We start from the raw sequence: 23,959 nt of genomic DNA, 5'->3' as shown, positions 1-23,959 counted from the left end.
GTGAAAAGAGGATCGACACACACCATCTTTTTGTCGATTTCAAAGCTGCTTTCGACAGCACGAAAAGGAGCTGCTTTTATGCCGCGATGTCTGAATTTGGTATCCCCGCAAAACTAATACGACTGTGTAAGTTGACGTTGAGCAACACCAAAAGCTCCGTCATGATTGGGAAGGACCTCTCCGAGCCGTTCGATACCAAACGAGGTTTCAGACAAGGTGACTCACTATCGTGCGACTTCTTTAACTTGATGTTGGAAAAAATAATACGAGCTGCAGAGCTAAATAGAGAAGGTACAATCTTCTACAAGAGTGTATAGCTGCTGGCGTACGCCGATGATATTGATATCCTCGGAAGCAACAGCCGTGCCGTTTGTTCTGCTTTTTCCAGACTAGATAAAGAAGCGAAGCGTATGGGTCTGGTGGTGAATGAGGACAAGACGAAATATCTCCTGTCATCAAACAAACAGTCAGCGCACTCGCGTCTTGGCTCCCACGTCACTGTTGACAGTCATAACTTTGAAGTTGTAGATAATTTCGTATACCTGAGAACCAGTATCAACAACACCAACAATGTCAGCCTCGAAATCCAGCGCAGAATAACTCTTGCCAACAGGTGCTACTTTGGACTGAGTAGGCAATTGAACAGTAAAGTCCTCTCTCGACGAACCAAAATCAAACTCTACAAGTCGCTTATCATTCCCATCCTGCTTTATGGTGCAGAAGCTTGGACGATGTCAACATCAGATGAGACGACACTAGGAGTTTTCGAGAGAAAAATTCTGCGCAATATTTACGGACCTCAGAACATTGGCAAGGCGAATACCGCAGACGACGGAACGATGAGCTGCACGAGTTATACGACGACACGCTGGCTAGATCATGTTGTCCGAATGGACGAAAACACTCCAGCCCTGAAAGTGCTCGATGCAGTAACCGCCGGAGGAAGCCGAGAAAGGGGAAGGCCCCCACTCCGCTGGAGGGACCAGGTGGATAGCGACCTGGTTACACTTGGGAGTGGTGAAGTATCGTCGATTCGGCTATAACCGGCTAAACGGTTGCAACGCCAATCACATAGATATTCATGAGAAGCAGGAATATATAAAGATATACCAATTTTGGTATAGGAAAGCTGATACGGTTAGGTTTCTGCAACATATTTGGGCAACTTTCATACCTTAAGTGATCCAGCGGCCGATAGGAATTCAAATTGGAGACAGTGGTTTGACACTCTAATCTGCATACTTTAGAATTTCAATCCTCTCAAAGTGAATATTGGAACGAATTCAGGTCTAAACATATACAAAATAACTGTTCCATCAGGAAATTAATCAAAAACTAAATTTATTTCTGCTGGAAATTTTTCTAATTATTGACCTACCTCACCGTATTATTTGTAATATAATGCTTAACACACTAAAAATACATAAAAATATATAAAAATCTATAAATAACCAGCGTCTTTCTAAGTATTTCACTCATTCGCAATACAATGCACAGCCAACAGGTGTCATATTACTCATACGCCCCGGTGTCGTACTTGCAGACAGGCTTTTAATTACAAAACAATGCACATAAAAATAGCGGCAATAATCTATGTGATTATACATCCTGACATTTATCTTATCTGACTTAGTTTTGGTTTTTTTATTATTTTGCTTTTGTTTTTGGTTTTTTTTTTTCTCTTTTGTTGCCCTTCATTAGCGCACAAAAGACGAACATATTTTACAATTGTCTGAGGAAAAGACATTAAACGCCAGCCATGCAAAAGCTTGCGGCTAGCATTTAAGTAACAACTTACATTAGTTGGTCCTCCGATGGCTATATATGTATATGTGTGTCCATATATGTGTGTCTGGTATGTGAAGGAAGGAAATGCTATAAATTGAACGGCTAGACCACAATTAAATTACGAGCAACAAACAAAGTCATTAAGGGAAACAACATCTAGTATGTTAAGAGGAGGAAGTGAAAAGGAAGGAAAGTGAAGAGAGGGAGAGCTATAAGGGTGAAATATAAACGAGTACTGTAATGGACATATTTAAAGTAATTTAGTTACTTACGTAGTTATAACGAGAGAGGCGCACAAACCTCCAGAGACGCTGGCCAATGTAGTTTTCGTAACAGTTTTTATTATTGTTTTTTTTTTTAATTTTACTTTAATTGTTAATATTAGTACTAATATTGTTAGTTTTACTCAGTTTTTTTATGTCACTTTTTCGTATTTTTTACTTTGTTGCTTAGATTATATGCACTTTTAATGCCAATCACGTGTTAAAAAAAATATATATTATATATCAAAGAAAGAATATCAGAATAGGTATATAAAAAAGAGGAAAAGATGTCGAATCTGTCGTAAGTACATTCCTGATCACGATCCAGTCATTCGAAACCGTCAAAAAGATCTAACCACAATCTAAAAGACCCATAAATAGATAAAAATCAGTCGACGAAGCTATGCCAAGTACCTTGAGAAAGGTAAGAAGCTTATAAAAAGAGGTTTAAGTTCCACTTGGTAGTATACTATAAAAAGGGAATAGTTTCGTCGGAATTAGTCCGACGATAATGCAAGAATTAGATATAAAAAATCTCTATCACCTATAATCTCAGCCACAGCATTAAAATCTAATTATCAAAATTGAGTTAATTTAGCCGTCACAACAACAAAAAAATACATACAAAACGTAGCAGTTTTCAGAAAAAATCCAACAGACACCTAAACGAACCGTTTCATAAAACTGTAATTTTGCACTAATTGCGATAAAACCTCCTACGGCTATAAAAATCAGTTCATTAAAATCTGTCACTCTCAGTTTTTATAATCCTCCCACACTAAGTTCTATACTCTTCACCACTACTTTCTTTTATTTCTCTGCACTAAATTCCAACGCCTCTGAACGCCAGAGCCAATGCAGATTTCATTACATTTCATAGACACAAAGTTGAAGTGCCATTAAAACTAAGCTGTCGGCATACATAAAAGCCGTTACTTTCACTTTAACACGAAAAAAGGCGCCGCCAAAACATTTTAGCATCTACCCACACTTACACACATACAAATACAAATACAAAGTGACGTTGTACTGATGATGCGGCTTTCATTGCTTTTGTCACAGCGCTATTATTGAATTTCTCTCTAAGAACACACGCTGTTGAGCGCCATATGCCGGCTACAACGCCAGAGTGACTGAAGTTGCAGTTGATGTTCGGCAATTCAAATGACGAAATTATGCCATTAGCGCATCCGGATTGAAGTCATAATTGCTGTAAAATGAGAGAGCAAGTTCCTAGAAGGAATTTATAAAGCAAAAAAATGGAGGGGGATGGAGTAAAAATATAAAGTAAGGCGAAAATAACACTTTTTTATGTAACTGAATTAATAAAATAAAAAAAATAGTTTTAAGTAAAAAAAAAAAATATTATTTTTTAATAGTCAACACTTTTTATATGTTTATATTTTCTGTGCAAAAAGTTGTAATTGTTTATTTGTCATTATTGTTTTGATTCTTTATATTTTTTCTATATCTCAAAATTGTGGCTGTAACTTATAACTTTCATCAAATAATAAACTTTACTATTTAGGAATATTTAGATAAGCACTATTTATGATTATTTTTATCTCTTTGGTTTTATCAGCAAACTCTCGACCAAACGCCAACGAGTCTCAAATGCAACTAAACTTTTATTATCCTGCCCTTTGCGGCTATCAACTCCATTAATGATAAAAAAAAGCTAAGCTAAAAAGCTTAAATAACCGTATGCTGAAGGCCGGCATTCCGCTGAGCTTTCTTCACTTCGCTTGCAGAAAGCACAGAGTGTTAAAAATAATAGTTGCATACTTTTGGGCGCATAAACGGATTCATATTTAATATTAACGGTAATTTATTGTGAAAATATTGACACATTCATCAACACAAAAATAATAAAAATATAATTATTAAAAAATATGCTTAATTAATAAAAAATATAATCGCACAAATACATACTTTATGCACATACATACATTTATAAAAAATTTAGAATAATTTCCTACATATATTTTATTTAATATTTCTTTTAAATTTAAATATTTTTATAAAATTTTTTTTTTTATTACAATTTCCGTTTTTGATAAATTTCAAAATTTAAAATTCTTTATTATAACTTCTTATTGTCGCCAATTGGATTTTCTCAATTTCCTAACACATGCCACACCCTGTACGATCAGCTGTTGCCGGTAATTGGAAATATGCGGCAGCACAAATTGTAAATTTTGTGTAGAGAAAGAGAAGAGCATAGAAAAGAAAAGTAGTCAAAAGAAAAATATCGGAGAAACAAGTTGATTTGTTGAATTTGTTGTCTGTTTATATTTGATTTAAGAAAAAATTCTACATTTCTAAGTACGATATTTGTGTGAATAAAACGACCGCTTTGCGGCCCACAATTGGTGGTATTAGGTACGAGTGATTGGTGCATGATATCGTTGAGTGCACTGCTGACCAAATACACGCTGGGCATCATGAACAACTTAGGACACAATCAGCCAACGGGTGGAGCAGGTTCTGGTGCAGGTGGCGGTGGTGGTGTCGGCGGCAACGGCGGCGGTGGTATGGGTAACAACAATGGCAATGTTATACAAAATCCAGCAGCAGAAGGTAGCATGGAGCGCGGCAGGTCAGAGCTTGTTTAACAACTTTCAGTTATTAATTTATTTGTTTTTTTTTTTCTTATTTACAATTATTATTTATTTAATTGCATATATATTTTTAATTGATTTCACATATGTGTTTAATATGCAAATTATAATTGAAATTTCACAACAGTTGTTTGCTACGCTACGCAAGTCAAAATTCTTTGGATGAAAGCTCACAGAAACATATTCAACGCCCAAATGGCAAAGATCGCACCGTTGGACAGTATCATAATGAGCAACACACAACCCGTTCATTTGAGGCCATGAACGAAATGCGCAAGTAAGTTTTGAAGAAAAAACAACAACAACAACTTTTATAAATTTGCACATTGTGCATGGTTTTTTTCCTATCCAAGGCAAGCAAACATGCCAAAAATTAAAAGTATAAATATTTATGTTGCTAATTAGTATTTTCAAGAATTTTGGCAAATTCACAGCGCCAGCTCATAACGCCGCTATGCATTGTCAATACGGAAAAGTATAAATAAAAATAACAGCTGTAGTGTATCATTTACATGCTTACGAATGTGCACAATTATTAATTGTGCGCACAATTACACACTTGCTTTGTTTAATTACGTCGAGCTTTTCATTTCACTCTTAACTTGTTTGAACACCGTATTTACATACATATATACATATGTGAGGTTGTTATGTGTACGCTACGTACAAAGCGAAAACTTGTTTGGCACGTAACGATTACTATGCCGCTTTTGAAAATGCCAAAAGTGTTTAATAAACAAAACACATCTGCGTATAGGAAATAATAGTATTTTCCATAATTGAGTATGCTCACACCTAGCAATACTATACGAGTATATTGATAACGCTTATATTTTGTGAGCAGTCGGTGTGCGCAAATGGTAGCGTATTTGAACTTCGCCAAGGCTATAAATAAAGTATTTAATTTAGTACAAAATAAATATTGATATTTCTATAAGCACATGCCTTGAACTTGAATTGCCCCTTAACAAGATTTTGTGTGTGTTTCTTTTTTTGACATTGTCTGTTTATTTTTGTAAAATGATTTGTTGTTCGGCGAAACCTTTAGACAATGCATAGGCAAGAATATATACTATGTTTGTATGTGAATTTAAATTGCTTGTGCATAATGCATAACAGTATTTTATTATTTTTATTTTGTCTACCTAATGCTGTTATATAGTACTTGAAGTGACATTTAAGAAACTCACAGCAAATTAGTGAGCTTTTAATATAACAAAAAAGTGTTAATTTTGTAACCACAAAATGCAATTCTCATAAATAATAAATTGATAAACTTATGACAAAAGGCTTTAGTGAAAATAGATTTCACCAGAACAGATTTCTTAAGCCAGAACAAAATTAAATTCTACCTTTGAAAATCACTAAGTTGGTACGAGGAAACATTGATTTTACAATTTTAGTGTTTGCGCTTAACCTTTCCATCACTTCCAATAAATTAATAAATAATTTTTACTATTTAGACAAAATTTACTCTGTGATGTCACGTTAGTGGCCGATGAAATTGAGATACCGGCACATAAGATGGTACTTGCCTCCTGCAGTCCCTACTTCTATGCCATGTTCACCGGATTTGAGGAATCACGTCAGGGCCGTATCACACTACAAGGTGTTGATCATCGTGCGCTGGAACTGCTCATCGAATATGTGTACACATCGACAGTAGAAGTGAACGAGGACAATGTACAAGTGTTATTAACTGCTGCCAATCTACTGCAGCTAACCGATGTGCGTGAGGCCTGTTGCGATTACTTGCAAACACAATTGGATGCCAGCAACTGTTTGGGCATACGTGAATTTGCCGATATACACGGTTGTGTGGATTTACTGAACTATGCAGACACTTACATCGAACAGCATTTCAAGTAAGTCATAAGGTTGAAGTTTTCAATATAACCTCAAATAATATAATTTCGCATGTTTTTAGTGAAGTAATTCAATTCGATGAATTTCTCAATCTGAATTACGAACAAGTGATAACTTTAATATGTAACGATCGCATTTGTGTGCCAAGTGAGGAAAAGGTGTACGAATGTGTTATATCATGGATACGCTACGATCCGACTATGCGCGAACAGTTCACCGCTCTGCTCATGGAACATGTGCGACTGCCCTTTCTCTCCAAAGAATACATAACGCAACGCGTCGACAAGGAGCCATTGTTGGAGGGCAATATAATTTGCAAGAATCTAATAATAGAAGCATTAACATATCATCTGCTGCCGAATGACACCAAATCTGCACGTACCATACCGAGGAAACCAGTGGGTCTGCCGAAAATACTCTTAGTCATAGGTGGACAAGCACCGAAGGCAATACGTTCCGTCGAATGCTATGATCTGCGTGATGAGAAGTGGTATCAGGCAGCCGAGATGCCAAATAGACGTTGTCGGTAAGTAGTTTTGCTCCGCACTAAGTCGATTTGTTCTTAATTAATTTACATATATGTATGCTTACAGTGCTGGCTTGGCAGTTCTGGGTGATAAGGTGTTTGCCGTTGGCGGCTTCAACGGCTCTTTGCGGGTGCGTACTGTGGATGTTTATGATCCGGCTACAGATCAATGGCTTACATGTAATAGCATGGAGGCACGTCGTTCAACACTCGGTGTTGCCGTATTGCATGGTTGTATTTATGCTGTGGGTGGTTTTGATGGCACAACGGGTCTCAGCAGCGCAGAGGTATTCGATCCGAAGACCGAACTTTGGCGTCTCATAGCATCGATGTCAACGCGTCGCAGTTCTGTCGGTGTTGGTGTGGTCAATGGTTTACTCTACGCGGTCGGTGGTTATGATGGCTTCTCACGTCAATGCTTATCATCTGTGGAACGTTATAATCCAGACTCTGACATGTGGACACCTGTAGCTGATATGTCAGCACGGCGTTCGGGTGCTGGTGTGGGTGTTTTGAATAATATACTCTATGCTGTGGGTGGTCATGATGGTCCAATGGTGCGCAAATCTGTGGAAGCATATGATCCCGATACAAATGCATGGCATGCCGTTGCTGATATGGCCTACTGTCGACGCAATGCTGGTGTTGTAGCACACGATGGTGTGCTGTTTGTTGTGGGCGGTGATGATGGCACCTCGAATTTGGGCTCCGTTGAGGTATGTCGCTTTTATGTTAGTTTTTCAGTAGATACATTAAACAAAATATAATTTTAAAATTAGGTTTACTGCCCAGAAACTGACACCTGGCGCATATTGCCTGCTTCCATGACAATCGGACGCAGCTACGCCGGTGTATGTATGATAGATAAGCCCATGTGAATGGAAGAGCAGGGTGCAATGGCACGGTAAAATTTCTTGTCACATTTAATAATAAAATATTTTCATTAAATATAAATAATTTCACATTTTTAGCCAAGCTAATGCAGCAGCCGGTGGAATCATAGATGATGAAAATAGTCAAGCTGAGGGCAGCAATGTCGAGGGTGCAGTTGGTTACTCACGTAATGACGTGCACATCAACTTAAACAACAATGGCAATGGTAATGCTTCCCAACAACAACAACAACAACAGCAACAACAAAATCATCCACACTACGAAAACATCTATGAATCCCTTGAGCAATATAATAATGCAGCTGTTGCTGCTGCTGCTGGAGCTGGTGTCAACGCTGTTGCCCCTGCTGATGCATTGCCCCAACCTCAAGCCGATGCCAATGTAAATCCACCCAATATTAATAATCTTAACAATGCCAATAACAACGCTAACAACAACAACAACAATAACCAACCACGCATTTTACCCAACATAAGTTATAGGAATGATCTCTACGATCGCACAAACACTACATCGCCAGCTTATGACGTGCCACGTGCAGTGCGTTCCGGTTTGGGATTTCGACGCAATTTTCACATTGATCTACAAGGAGGTAATTACGAATTTAACAACAATAATTTTCCATATATATATTAAAAAAAAATATCATTAATTCTTTCCAAAAGCCAATCGTTTTAACGCTTCGCGTCCCAGTGCAACCAACACAGCACCCACTTCGGTTTATGGCAGCAGCAATAACTGTCAACGTCAGCGTAGTTTCGATGATACCGAATCACAGAATTATTACAATTTCAATTATCAGCCAAGTTTGCGCTACGAAAATATTTACGAACAAATACGTGATGAACCCATTTACCGAAATACAGGCAGTGGCGCAAGGGTGTATGGGCGTTTAGATGTCATTGGTCACGGCATCGGACGTATTGAGCGTCATTTGAGCTCCTCCTGTGGCAATATTGATCACTACAATCTGGGAGGGCATTATGCGGTGCTCGGACACTCACACTTCGGTACTGTCGGTCACATACGTCTAAATACCAGTGCCACTGTTACCAATGCACCGATTATTAATAGCGGTTGTGGTATGAATCCGGCAGTAACAAATACCACTGCGTCTACCACATACAATGTGACCACAACGGGCAGTCAGAGAGATGCTAATAATGTGAAGAACAGCGCTTCATCCTTCTTCAGCTGTTTGCAGGGTGAAAATGCGCAGAGTATGAGCAATATCTATCGTGCTTCTGTTGGTATGGGTGGTGGCATGGCAAGCACCTGCGCTACTGCTGGTGCACAACAAATACCGACGCAATTCAATTGTGGTAAGTTTACAACAATAAATTAATAACTGTTTAATTTAATAAAATTCCATATTCTTTAATTACATAAGTTGTACCGAATAATACAAAAGAGCGCGAACCACGTTCTGTTTCTGCGGGCCCGACAACAATAAGCACTAATAATGGCAATGCCAGCGTTGCCGTTGATGGTCCCTCCACTTCAACAGGCAATCGCCAAACAGGCGCTATACCAAAAATCAAAGCGCTCGCAATGAACCCAAACAAACCCAGCACCTCTGCAAGTAATGCCAACAACGCACCAGCAGAGAAGACGGTCTCCATTAAAAATGCAATCACAAAGAAAACAACAAATAATACGAACAGTGCCGCGCCAGCAACAACAACAACTGCTAAAACAAGCACAACTAGCCCAGAACACAGCGCGAATTCGAGCACCTTGAATCGGATTTCAAAATCCAGTCTACAATGGTTGTTGGTAAACAAATGGTTGCCACTGTGGATTGGACAGGGCCCAGAGTGCAAGGTATGTCGGAGTAGTTTAATGTTTATAACAACTCTTTAAATATATATATATATTTTTTTTTGCAACACTTTCAGGTGATCGACTTCAATTTCATGTTTTCGCGAGATTGCAGCGGTTGTGATGCTGCAACCGCTGCCACGCAAATGTCCAATCCTTATTATACGCCACGTTTAGGTGGCATGATGCCCCACGATTTAATGCGTTTCAGTGCAGCTAATGCCGAGTTGCACGCGCCTTGTGCAGCCGCATCGACAGCCCTAAGACGCGATCTGAATATGCGACCGCGCGCTTTGAATCGCTTGCGTGAATATGAACAGAATCGGCGTGAGACAACAACAACACATCGCTATGAAGATCCCTCATATGAAAATGTACACGTGCATTGGCAAAACGGGTTTGAATTTGGACGCTCACGTGATTATGATCACAATCATCAGAATGCAACAGGCACCGCACGTCCCCAACTACAACGTGCGCGCTCCGAAAGTCCAAACTTCAGCACACAACAACGACGCATGCGCCAAAATTCCAATGCAACACCGAGTGGCAGTAACGCAGCACCCACTGCGGGTTATACTACAACAAAATATGTTGATACATTCAAAAATTATGTACTCAATGCGGAGAACAACACATTCAAACCGAAATTGGTGAAATCTGAGAACAGCGACACTCTAAATTGTGTGGCCAGTGGCAGTGGTAATGGAACTGGCGCAGCTGAAGTAATAAATAATCCGTTATCAGATACTATTGACGTGCATGAGTCTACACCGCCACCGGCGAGCGCACAAGCAAACATAGTGAAATCAGTTGGCGAACTCGAAGTCGAAGTGGATGAGGCCATAGGTGGTTTCAACAATGAAGTGGCCGCTTGCAGTGTCCATGCAAGTATGGGTGATAACGAAGGCGTACAGCCCACAAATTCAAATCGAATAGTAATAGTTAATGGAAGAGAAAATGTAAACATAAATGACAACGAGACTGATCCTACAAAGACAAAAGCCACTAACGACAACAACAATACTAATGTAAAGTCTACTAACAATGAACAAAACGACGATTGAAACCCCAAGCGTTTGCATAATTATGCTCAGTTGAACAAATTAGTTGTTAAATGATACATACAAAGAGATAACTAATAATTTTGAAGCTGTCGAAATTAGAAATCAATATAAGAAAACCAGTAATTTTGTGTATTAAGCTTTCAGTTGAAATTATATATATCACTATATCAAATACTAAATATTCAATATCGTAGTGAACTAGTAGCCATGAGTATGAATTTAGAAAATAGTTGTACTAAAGATATATGTACGCACATAAAAACCGCAATTTGCAATTTCCTTAGGCAAAAAAAACAATTTTGCATTATAGTCTACAAATTAGATGAACTCAACAGGATTTATCCCTTTGTATTTTCGACATTTTTTTTTCAGTTACATGTTAATCCATGTTGACTTTTAATTATGTATAAGTAAAACATATGTATAAGTTTTTTTTTCTATTTACTCATTATTGCATTATTCATTGCATGAGTTTTACAACATGCTCATTGCTCTGTTGTTTATTATTATATATATACATAGTATGTACTAATTTATTTGATAAAGACAATACATGTAAAAATACCTACGGGCTTATTAAATAACAAATTTAGATTTTTTATTTAAACTGTAGAAGTTCAGGGCGCATAATAACTGCCACTACTGTATGCAGCGTGTTTCGTTTTCAAATGTCTCTACACTGTCAATTTCTTGCATTTTGTAGACATTTTCAAAATCTATGCGTTGCTGTTTTCAACTGAACTGTCAAACGCTTAGGCGCGTTATGTAGTTCCAGCTTTAATTTTGTCTGCTTTCATACCCCGGAGCGCGTGGTCGCAGCCAACTTCATGTTATTTATTAAACGCAACAACCCTCAACAACTTGTTTACCTCTTTCTACGTGTTTAATGTGATTCCTTTGTGTGTATTTTAATTAGTTTTACGTGCATATTAAAATTTAAAAAATGCTTCACAAACATCAAAATGCATATTTAAATAAAAAAACAATTATTTCAATTAAAAAACAATAATATTTGAGCTTGCTGTCGCATTTCTAAACTCTGCGTGTGGTACAACACGTTTCAGTGTAAAACAGCTTTATTGAACAAACTCGGTGAATGCAACCCTATGTTCAATTCAACGAATCGTCGAACAACGAGAGCATTTGTTCAGATAAAATCGTGTTTGCGGGTGAGTTGGACGTGAAAATTTGCAGCGCTGGGCGTTTATTTGATAATTTTCTTTGTTTTTTTTTATCTCTGCTGCATTATACCTACTTATATTTGAAGAGACTGTACTTTTGTAAAGAAAAAAGCGAAAACAAAGTAAAAAATGGAGTTCTTTTATTGCTAGGTTATAAGTAGTTATTTTATGCAGAGAAGAATTGTGTTTACTATTTTGTACTTGTTATAAGGAGCTGTATGAATTTAAATCCACGCTACAAAATTTATTGATCTCAAGTGTTACTTCAAAAGGCATACTAGTGCCGAGTACAAAGAAAATCTGCAATTTCGGTTAATACTATCGTTCTTGTAAACCGAAAACTTAAACGATATATTAAAAAATAGTGTCTATATTTGCAATAAGTTAAATTAGTGCTTAATTAGTTTGCTATACGAGAAAATATATTTGTCATCACAAAATGGCGAAATTCTGGAAACGTGGCTGAATATTTTGTAATAGATTGTATTTTGTACATGAACCATTTTACACGCTTTCGAGTTGCCACTTGATGGGGATTGCATTGGCAAGTATTTTATACTAAAACAATTCCACGAATTGATTGAAGTTGGGAGTTCGTGTGCATGAAAATAAACGATTGTTATTTTGAGAGCCACTGAATTTCGTTTCATACCAAGTGAAGCAGATATGTGGCAACCTTGGTAGATATAAGTTCAATTTAGCTGCGGTTTAATATGTAAATAGCATCTATTACAACATTGAGACGTCGCCATTATAGAAAATTTCTCTATAATATTTTCGCAGTAGTTTTCCAAAACACCTTGGACAAATAATACGTTTAACAAGAACGTCATCGAGGGATTGAATTATTAAAATTATTCATTAAAAATATTGTCTTTCATAACAATACTAGTTATGTTTGTTTATTATTGCAAATAAAAGCATTTAGGTAATTTTTTTTTTCATTGACTTTTAAGGAGGTTATGAAATAAAGAAACATGTTCAGGGGTTAGGTTTTCTTTGTACGGGTTTCATCATATATTGTAATTCAAGAACGTATCACATTGCGCATAGTATTAAATATGGTTTCTTTTGTTTTGTAGTTGAAAATAAATGAGAAGTAAATGATATCATAAGGAAGTTATGTAAATTGAGTCATCGATACTATAAATTGTATCAGGAGTGGAAACGAGAGAACTAGTGTGACGTCAAGCGTCTAATTATTGGCTTTCGTTAAGATTATTTCGAAGTAATCTTCATACAAATATGGTGAGTTGGTTAATTAATTTGAATGTAATAAATTTCTTAAATAAAGATTTTCTAAGAGCATTTTTAATGTGTTTTCCTAAATTGTAATGTCAATGTACTAATTTTGTATTTTGTTAAAATTTCAGCCGCGCATAGTACCTTTGCAACTTCTCAAGTGCCTGAAGGTGCTTTTGGACGATAATGGAGGTATCCTTAGCATTGGAGAAGTAAAGCGGATCGCGGGGTGAGTTTAATTATTTTAATTGTATTGATAAATTGTAATATAAAAACATAAAATCATTCAATTGGCATGCAACTGTGCGTAATGCGTTCGTAAAAGTTGTAATTTTAAATTTAGGGTTGCATTTACAAATATGTATGAATTAATTTTTAGCATATTAAACTAAAGCTGTATATTTTTTTATTCCAGATTAATGAATAGATATTCAAAAAAACTTGTATCAAAATGCATTTATGTACAAATTTTAAAAGTAACTAAAACAGAACTACTTGGTGAATTTATGGGTGTTGGCGGCTGGTCATTGGTATATAACTGGTTGAACGATGCAATACGGGCAATGAACTGGCCACTTGTGCAGGAAATTTTAGAGTTACTTTTACTTTGTCCAGTTGACGTGGATCGATTGAAGATAAATTCTGCACCAAAATTGGTAAAAGGACTTTGCCGTGATGGAGGCAATGAAGGTAAGTTTTATTTGTTTACAAAGTTTTATAGGCCATTCTTACGGTTCATTTAAATGTTTGATTTGATGAAAATAAGGAATCTGTATTTTTTTTTAAATTGCAAATTAATTACTTTAAAAATATAATGTCATTGAAAGCATTCATAACAATTTTTAATAGGACCAATTTTTTTTTTTTGACATCCAAGAAATGTGAAGTTTTTTTTATACCCTTTGTCATTAGCTGCTTTGCTGTCAAAATTTATTTATTGTATGTATATTTGTTGTCAACATTTGACAACAGCTGTTAAATTCACTCTTACAAAATTTATTTTGAAATATTTAAATCTTTTTCCTTGATAAAAATTCTATTAGACAATCGCCTAGATGACGATTATATTTTTACATACTTTTATTATTTATTGTAGGAGTACGTATACTTGCAAAACGTTTGGTAGAGCAATGGTTGAAGGTAGTGACAGAGAATACCACAGCTTCTCAAGCAGATAGTACAACAGAGCCCTCCGTTGTGGGTGGGACAACTCCTTCAATTGTTTCTACATCGCCTGCCATTCAAACGACACCTGTCAACCGACAAGACAGCAAAATACCACCAAACTCTAACATACCAATAAAAGTAAAGGGGCCTGCAGTTGCACAGCGGCAATCTTCAAATTCCGTAGAACAAGACCCACTTGCAGATGTCACAGATGTACCACCTGAGCCTTCAACTTATGCACCAACACCTGCGCAGAAGAAAGCGAGTGAAGCCGGATTGGTGTTCAAACTGATTTACAAAGATGGTCAACAAGTTTTGACAAAAGTACCAAAGACCAATCAAGTGACTGCTTCTGTTGGAGAGGGAGAACCAAATGAGCAAGGAAATGTGAATGAGGATGAATGTGAGAAAATGGATCATGATGCCGAAGTCGAAGCAAGCATGAACGGCGACGCAGGAACTGAAGTTGGTTTAGATGATCAAGAAGAGGAAGACGAAAATGATAGAGGTGCGGAGTCTACAATGATAGAGGACGAGGAAGATACCCGAACATCAGTCGATAAACATGAAAAAGATAGTGAAAGTAGTGCTGATGATGAATCTCAAATTACACCGGATAATAACAACTTGTCCACAGAGCAATCTACTGCCATACGAAAAAAATCTATAGATACTGAAAGTGAAAAATCTGTAAGTAAAGAACATAGGAGCTCTAAAGATTCCAGAGATAGTAAAAACAAGGATAAAGAAAATAAAGGCGATAAAGATAGGAAATCATCGTCATCCTCAAGCCACAAGTCATCTAGCCACAAATCGAAAAGTTCGTCTTCGAGCAAGTCAAAATCTTCATCATCATCCTCTTCACACCGCAGTTCAAGTGATAAACATCGAAGTGATAGGGATCGTTCAAGTTCAAGCAAAGACAAAGATCGAAAAGAGGGAGGTAGTAGCAGTAGCAGCAGCTCAAGTAAACATAGATCATCATCATCTTCATCGTCAAAGTATTCGTCCTCAACAAGTTCAAAAGATAAACATCGTGATAAAGATAAGGACAAATCAGCTAATACTTCTTCGTCGCATAAGAAAGAAAAAGAACGTGAAAAAGAAACACAAAATGATAAGGACAAGGAAACTAGTTCCAAGTTGTCATCGATTACTGAAAAACTCGGTCGTATCCCCAAAAAGCATAAAGATGAATCCGAAACTGATGTGACAAAACCGACTTCAATAACTATTCCTTCAAAGAAGGCCTCAATGTCAATCGAAATTCGTCGTGATTCTGAAAAGGCTAAAACTGTAAAAACTTACAAATCCCAATTTCGTTCACATGGTCTCACTGAGGAAGCTCCACCACCACCCTCACGAAAAGGATTAAAGAAACCGGCCTCTAGTGTTTCGGCACCCGGTACTGTCATTCCAACCAGTTTGCCATCATCACTCAAACGGCCTTCACCACCACCAAGTAGCAGTGACTCGCCAACGCAAAAGAAATCTAAAATTGACATCAACAATCTGACAGTAGCGAATGAGAAGCCTGGAGCTATCAAACTTATCGCTCCCAAGAAAAGTAAGTATTTTGTGTTACGACATTTACTAATGGCATTCTGTGTTATTTCATTGCAGGAGTTTGGATGATACTAGTTTTTGCTTGTGGTTTATTGTATACTCTTTAAGGTGGTATTTTGTGTGTTTATAAAAATTTAGACTGTCGACTCCTTAGTGTTGGCAACACCACGCTTCGTCATTGGGCTGTGTGGAACGATGAAACTGAATTTATTGAATCGTTATTTTCCAAAATTCCTACATAGACTAGAAGCAACATTGGCGTATTGTCAAACACTACTTACGATGGTCTCTCAATGGTTAAGCGGAGTTATATTTAAGATGTTTAAACGCGGATATTTTTTTCTCCTGGTGTGTTAAGTATTTAAAAAAAACTGAAAAAATTGAAATGAATTATGAAAACTTGGATTGGCTCCTTAATAACTCGAAAAGGCTGATTGTGCTTAAATCTTTTAAAGTTAATGTGCTGTTTCGAAGTGATAAATAACAGTTAATTCTTAATTACGGGAGAGATTAAAGATGTTCTTAGATCGATCTGCACATCCATACTAGTAGCGAATATTTTTCATTTCGAATTCAAATTTTGTTCGTATTTAATATTTGTGACCCATTGCACTGATTGTTGCTGTAATTGATAAAACATACATATTGAGAGATATGTGCAAATGCTTATATACCAGTCAACTATAATTTGCGGGGAAATTGGCCGATAGTACAGTGAAATAGCATCAAAACCATGAACGAAGTTTAAGATGAAAACTGTCGCAAACGGATTTAACAATAATTTAGCGGCTTCATTAGCATGAACAATCATACGTTGTGCCGAGAAACTAATTCTTAAAGGCACTATTTTTTTTTTGTTGGCTCCTTTGTAACAAAATTAAACGACGCACAAACCGCAATGAGACTATCACTACAGATGTGATTGTTTAATTCATAGAATCACCACCTAATCAAGTGGAAAAAGGATGTTAAGTATGAATTTTATCTTATATTATAATTTTAATATTCACATTGACTTTATTCGTGTACATTGCAATGTTGTGATACCACGAACATATTTATTATTTTTAGTTAATAAGAAAACAAACATTAAAACATAAGACAAAGAGTTGGTGAATAATAAACAATTCTTTTCAACAAAATAAATTATTTGAGCTAATGGTCGTTGAAGTTTGGAAGCAGTCTTAATAATTGATACGGCAAAGAAATTATACACAAAAATGGAAAGATAGTGGATTCGATATTTCTGTCATTTTATACATTGAAGTTATTACCCCAATGGATGTGTTATACATCATTAGTAAGAGAATCACTAAAGACAAGATGACGTCTAATTAACCGAAATTTCTGCATTAATTTTTTAAGTCCAATCAAGGCATATTTTCAAATTAAAGCATTATGTCCCAATTCGTTTGGAAAAAAGCTATGCTAGTTTCTTAAACAAATCCAACTAGAGAGTTATAAAAAATAATTTATAAATGGTATCTTTTTCAAATACACCTCAGACCTGTAATATGCAATTACAATTTCCAACTTCCCTTGATACATATAATGCATTTTTGTAGAGTTTCCGTTTTTATATAATATATATAAATGCATTAATGAAAAGTATTTGTTGTCAATTCTTACAACCCATAAAAGTCATGAAATTGTGACGCATTTTTTCCTGGCTAAATATAACCTATTTAACCTTAAAAGAACAGCTAAGATAATGCGACTATAAATATTTATAAGAATTACGCCATATTTGATGATCTTTAAACAGTACAATTTTCAATAATAATCGCGAAATAATATAGAGATTCTTCATGCAATAAGTTAACCTCAAAATCGTGTTTTACGAAAAATGTAGTATGCTTCAATGACTCGGCATTTCACACCAACCGATCAGCTTTCAAGTAATATTTATGTCAAGAACACAATACATCTTCAATTATAAATAGGATTTTTGTAAAAATTAAATTTCGAAAAGAGGTCACTTTGTGTACAACACTACATACATTTCTTAAGTAAAAATTTTACACCCATCCATAATTTGTAATTGCCTCCCTAAACTTCACTAATGTTTATCCCAAACTAAAGTTTCTGGTGTGAGAACACGACCTTGAGCTAACTATCTATTACCTCCATTCAACGAAAGTTGGATCTAAGTAGAATCACACACTTAAATCTCCCAAGAACTGACACTTCAGCAGCATTTGCCATAGGTATTTGGGGTTTTATGCTGCTGCAACAACAAAAAACACCGTTGTTTTCTCAAACTGAACAAGAGACATTGACGAAATCGTAACGAAAGGGGAAATCCCAAAATTACGCTGCAGACTACACGTATAATGTCAAATATCTACATATCTTGCAATTGAATCTATTAACTTTTTTTTTAACTATACGGCTGAGGACATTGAAATAGTTTTCGAAAATTTCTGAAGAAAACCAAAGAAATATCTTGTCTGCCTCCAAGCTTCGACTGCCTAGAGCGTGTTTTAATTTATTGTATATACAAGTATTTAATAATATATTTCGAGCTTATATAACTCGGTTGGGTGCAACAACACGTACAACACTCACGACAGTATGTACTGGAGTGTTTCGGGTTTCATCCGCAAGGGGTTTTATTAAAAGTGATCTAACAATTATATATTATCGTTATGCCCCTACCCCCTTTTATTGCTCCCATTAATATATGCGATTTTATGTTATTCATTTGCTATAAATTCCCGTTTTTTTTAAATATATTAAGATCACGATCTGTTCTTTAAAATTATATAATTAGTTTCAATATTTCGATTTTTTATATATTTCTTTGTAAATCTATTTAAGTTGTGAACTTTCACTACTTTAGAGCTGTGATCGCAAACAAAAATATTAAACTTCAGATATAGAAAATTTAAGAAATTTCCAAAAACTTGAAATAATTTTTTTACGAGCTTCCCTTGCATTTAAATTTATCAAAAGCTTAGTGTGACACAGTTCAATGTGTTTTGTACGAGTTTCAGAGCCCCTTTCGATCAGCAGCTGGTTCCAGTAAAATACCTTTAAAATACTGTTTTTCAAAGTTTCGCAATTAAACTATTTTAAGAAATCTCAAGCGAATTTATTCGTTGATACCACTCTTTATGTATTGATATTCTGAAACAATCGACGCTTACGCTGTCAAAAGCGAGATCAAAGCTTAATAATGTACCACAATTTCCAACCTAAAAACTCTCTTTAGTGAGTGTAGCAAGCTATAGGGGTTGAACATAACGATCACCAAGTGCCGACATTTTTTGTGTAGTGACCTTATTCGGAGGTTGAAATATTTATAAAATTGTTATTATTTTTTATTTATATTATATATTTAAAATAATTAAGCTATTATAATTAGTAAATATTAAATAATTCTCTCCTTACGCGCAGAGTCTAGCTGTATACAATGGACCAATAGCAAAAACTATCATCATGAACTCCTCGCATTATGGAACTCGTCGTTGAAATTATCCCAAATGTTTTGCTACTTAACATTATATTAATTTTATTATTTTTTTTCTTTAATTTCAGTTCAAACCCTTGTTGAGACAAATCTTTTCTCAGATGCGCTCTCAGCAGCGACGGGTCCTAAAAAGGTTACAAAGCGTAAACGATCAACTACCCCCGGGCCCGGACAAAATAAGGAAGGTCCATCACCACCTACAAGTCCAGATGCACCAAAGGTTGCGCCTTTAAAATTCTATCAAGACACATTGGATGAGACGAAGAGCGATGACAAATCCGATAAGGAGAATGATAGCAAGGATAATAATAACAAATCTGAAGATATGGATTCAGCCGATAGGGGAAATAGCACAGAAGACGATGATGATATACCCTTGAAGAAGGTTAAAGAGGATATAGAACAAAAGGTACTGCGAGAACAAAAGACTGCTGATGATGGTAGTGACACCGCTGTAAGCAAGACCGGCGGCTCCGTCGATATCACCGGTAGTGATGGGGAAGAAGATGCCGCTACAAAAAGTTCAGAAGAGGAGGCGCGCAAACCGCCTGGTCCTGGTTGTGGTCCCGACGGACCACCCGGTGTACTTATGCTACACCGACGCAAAGGCCCCAAAAAGAAGTTAACTTGGCGTCCTCAAGAACATCTAGAGCAAATCCGTTACTTCGAACTGGACGAAACAGAGCGTGTAAATGTGACTAAAGCGCAATCGTTTATGGATATGAAGAATCTTGAACGTTTTAGTGAACGCGATGCGATTAATATCGCCAGACGTGGTTTCACACATGAGGACAATATGAGACCATTAACCGAATGGAGACCACTGATCGAAGTTGATGGTGTGCCACCACATCCAAATGGCAATCAATCGAAACAGCGTAAGGTACAAGCCGAACGCGAGATGACTACTTTGCGCGCACTATACTTCTCCCATAGCATGATCCCCGATTCACCGGCAGAAGCAGAATTAGAACCACATTTCGCAGTGGACATACCTGTTATACCTTTGGAAGATATTACTGGCAATCCGGATGCGGTCAGCGATTACACTAATATGCCTTGGCCAGAGCCAAAGACTTCACCTAAGTTAACGGAAAATAATCTTCCTAATCTTGGCAAGATGCCACCAGCGCAATTAAACACATTGCCGCCAAATAATCTGAATACTTATCCAGGTTTTATGCCTCAATATCCTGGCGTACCAGCGAACAATCTACTGGCAACGCAAATGCCAAGGGCAGTACCTTTACCAGCCGCAGCAGCAGCGGCAGCACATCCAGCGTGGCAAGCAGGAAATTTCAATGGTAATTTGGGTGCCATGGCTGGTGCACCACCAGTACAACAACAAAATATGATGGGACCATTCGGTCCTGGAGCTGGCAATCCGCAATGGCAAATGCATGCTGGTGGTCAGTATGGTCCAGGACAAGGTCCCTTCAACAATCCACCTAATTTCGGACCGATGGGTATGATGGGGCCGCGCGTTATGCCAAATATGGGACCAGCAAATATGTTTGATCGCAATAATATGAATAATAATCACCACAACAATAACAACCAAAATCGCAACAATGGTGGCAGTTGGCGAACTGGCTCCAACTTCCAAGATAACAATGGCGGCGGTAATTGGCGTTCAGGAGGTGGCGTTGGCGGTGGACCGAATCGCGGTGGTGTTGGCGGTGGCAACTCTAACAACGGTGTGTGTAAGGCTTTCATGCGTGGTCACTGTCGTTTGGGCAAATCCTGCAAGTTTATACACCCAAAGAGCAAACGTATATAGGATTCGCCAGAATCTTCTGATGAAGATTCAACAACGATCTCAAAAAACAACTGTGATAGTGGCGACAAGTCGATGCACCAAAGAACTGTCTAATCGATCAAGAAAACGATCGGAGAAGAAAAGATTGCTGCGCGCCTTTGAACCACACCAAACGTTCTTAAGAGGCCACCGCAAGTCGTTGGCCACCAAAAATGATTTCCACAATCCTGAACATTGTCCAATTTGCATTAAAGAATTCAGGCTGCCATCGTCGTAAAGCAGAATTCGAAAGAAGTTACAAGAAAATAGGAATATATACATTTAATTTCTATGAAATAATTATGTTTCTGTACAAATCGTTAGGTTTTAATTTTTTACTAAAAATAATATGTTATTAGTGAATGAAAGATGATAAATCGAAAAAGATCAAGTCGTAGATTTTCTACTAGCATTTTAGAATTATGAATCCTATAATAGGTCATTGAATACATGTATAAATACAAAATAATATGTTACAAAAGCATTTGCATTAAAAAACAATCGTTATTTACATATATAATATAGATTATTATTATTTAAACACTTATCTACAGAACCCTACATTTAAACACTGTGCTTATTAGTTTGTAATTAATTATCAACTTCTTACGCAGAGCGTCAAGGACGTATTCAACGAATATTATAACATATAATATATTTCATTAATTTTATATAAATGTATTATTGCATTAATAGATAACCAAATGTAGAATTTATTGAAACTAGTAAAGCATGCATGTTGCATAATTTTGCACATGTATCATGGTAATTAAGGGTAGCTTATTTAATCTTAGGACACACATACATATGTATATAAACAACAAACAAATCCATTATAACTTTATAAAAGATACACACAAATGAAAAGCATTTCAATGTTTGCATAAATAAGAATATTTGTAAAAAAATGCAATAAAATTAAATAAAAGAATTTGCCAATTAAATGTTAATTGTTTATAATTAAAGCAGGGATGAAGAGTTTGGTAGAAATCAAATCTAGTTTGAAATTTATAATTAAAGCAGAGATAAAAATTTTAGTAGGAATGAAGTTTGAAGTTTTGTTCATGAAACTAGTTGCGCCATATACATAATCAAATTTATTTACTACATATGTATAAAAATATTTTATGAAAACACTCACCACTTATTACGTGCTTACTGCATCCTTAAGTGATACTGCTGAAATTCCATTTCGTTGCGCCTTGTTTGCCCAAAGGATAAATCACATACATATATTTTCTATATATTGTATATATTCTATATATTATATATTTTAAATAATTTATTATATAATATATTTCACATAATTTTAACACTGAATAATAACTTTAACTTTATGGAATTATTATTTTTCTTTTATTAAAAAAAAAGATTACACAATTTTTTTAATTTTTGATGACTGCATAAATTTGGGCATAATTTCACTTTTGAGCCTCTGCGCTGCTTTTGTTTATACACTGTCACACACACATACATACACTTTTCACTTACAAATAACTTACAATAAAACATTGCACGCACTTTTTACACTAATTGATCGAATTGTATAAACCGATTTCTTTAATCACTAAATTATTAATTTTCAAGCTTCATTTATAAACAAATTCAATATTTCGTTGTTAAGTGTTGCAGCGGAACTTAAAGGAATTCCGTATGCGAGCACATACAAATTTAGTATACATACTATTTCCTCTATTGCGCTTGCCAATTTGGCTTTAGCGCTGCTTTTGCTTATACACTGACACACGCTAACAACTTGCACTTGCAAATAATTCATAGAAAACATTGCTCGCACTAATTTTTTTGCTTTAATTGATTGAAATATATGTATAGATTTGTTTAATCGCGAAATTATTTCATTTAACGCTTAAACAATTCAGAAATTTAATATTTACACGAACTAATCGTTACCGGCACAACTTTTCGTTGTTAAAAATGGAGCGGAACTGAAAAGAGTTATTGGAAGAGGAAGTAGGGTTGCATTTGCTGGTATTAATTTCAAATAGTTGCATGAATGCACGGTGATTTAGTAATTATTATACTCTTGCATCATGTTGCACAGAGCATTGGATTGTATTGTATTTAAAAATGGGCAGTAGGCGTGGCACCACTTTACTATCGATTTTCTTTCTTTAGTAACAAAAATCTGAAAATTTGAATCGGTTCAGATGCCATCTATAACTATTTTAAAGAATTTCGTTATTTTGATTGCGTCGTATATAATTTTATATAAGAATTTGCAAAAACAATAATCAAACACAAAAATTTGTGAAATCCATGCATAACCATAGATCCAAGAATGATAAAAGATAAGATTATGGCACAATGACGTCACGCGAGTCAGAAAGAGAATGTATATGTATGTATATAGAATGTGTAATGGAAATCGCAAGTGTAAAATATAGTGAAACAAATTGAAAAATGCTTTAATAAAATTTCGTCTTGAACAAGATTCATAAAATAGTCATCTATAAAATTCTCCTGCAAATAACAGAATATTATAATTAAAATTTTCTGTTTGATTACAAAAACTTTTTTGTTGGTATAAATGTGAAAAAAAAAAACTTTTTATAGGCGATTCTTTTGTACTATTGCACTATTGTTATTATATTCCGGCATTACAAACTTCATTTTGAAACTAATATACATATATTTCACTTAGAATTTTATATAATAACGAAGCACTC

General features: G+C 35.8%; 2 protein-coding genes across 4 annotated transcripts; both read left to right on the top strand.

Annotated features, from left to right (window-relative positions):
* The first annotated feature begins 4,272 nt into the window (after nucleotides 1-4,272).
* On the top strand, nucleotides 4,273-12,959 carry LOC105216126 (ring canal kelch protein). Of its 3 annotated transcripts, XM_011190447.3 has the most exons (10): nucleotides 4,277-4,650; nucleotides 4,800-4,949; nucleotides 6,136-6,537; nucleotides 6,600-7,064; nucleotides 7,132-7,780; nucleotides 7,844-7,968; nucleotides 8,036-8,550; nucleotides 8,624-9,280; nucleotides 9,349-9,782; nucleotides 9,857-12,959. In XM_011190447.3, exons 1-10 carry the CDS (start codon nucleotides 4,451-4,453, stop codon nucleotides 10,844-10,846), a joined length of 4,587 nt encoding a protein of 1,528 aa, XP_011188749.2. In that variant the 5' UTR covers nucleotides 4,277-4,450; the 3' UTR covers nucleotides 10,847-12,959. The 3 variants fall into 3 exon arrangements, with proteins under 3 accessions (XP_028898644.1, XP_011188749.2, XP_028898643.1); XM_029042810.2 differs by lacking the exons at nucleotides 4,277-4,650; nucleotides 4,800-4,949 and adding an exon at nucleotides 5,831-6,044 and having other exon boundaries at nucleotides 9,857-11,434; XM_029042811.2 differs by lacking the exons at nucleotides 8,036-8,550; nucleotides 8,624-9,280; nucleotides 9,349-9,782; nucleotides 9,857-12,959 and having other exon boundaries at nucleotides 4,273-4,650; nucleotides 7,844-7,942.
* LOC105216127 (serine/threonine-protein phosphatase 1 regulatory subunit 10) lies at nucleotides 12,816-22,216 on the top strand. Its single transcript, XM_011190449.3, has 6 exons — nucleotides 12,816-12,955; nucleotides 13,110-13,275; nucleotides 13,401-13,498; nucleotides 13,685-13,959; nucleotides 14,366-16,003; nucleotides 19,543-22,216. Exons 2-6 carry the CDS (start codon nucleotides 13,273-13,275, stop codon nucleotides 21,252-21,254), a joined length of 3,726 nt encoding a protein of 1,241 aa, XP_011188751.1. The 5' UTR covers nucleotides 12,816-12,955; nucleotides 13,110-13,272; the 3' UTR covers nucleotides 21,255-22,216.
* The last annotated feature ends 1,743 nt before the right edge of the window (nucleotides 22,217-23,959 follow it).

This window comes from Zeugodacus cucurbitae, chromosome 3 (assembly GCF_028554725.1).
Source record: "Zeugodacus cucurbitae isolate PBARC_wt_2022May chromosome 3, idZeuCucr1.2, whole genome shotgun sequence".
Taxonomy (NCBI): domain Eukaryota; kingdom Metazoa; phylum Arthropoda; class Insecta; order Diptera; family Tephritidae; genus Zeugodacus; species Zeugodacus cucurbitae.
The sequence above is the reverse complement of the archived record's forward strand: the minus strand, read 5'-3'. Positions and strand labels throughout refer to the sequence as shown.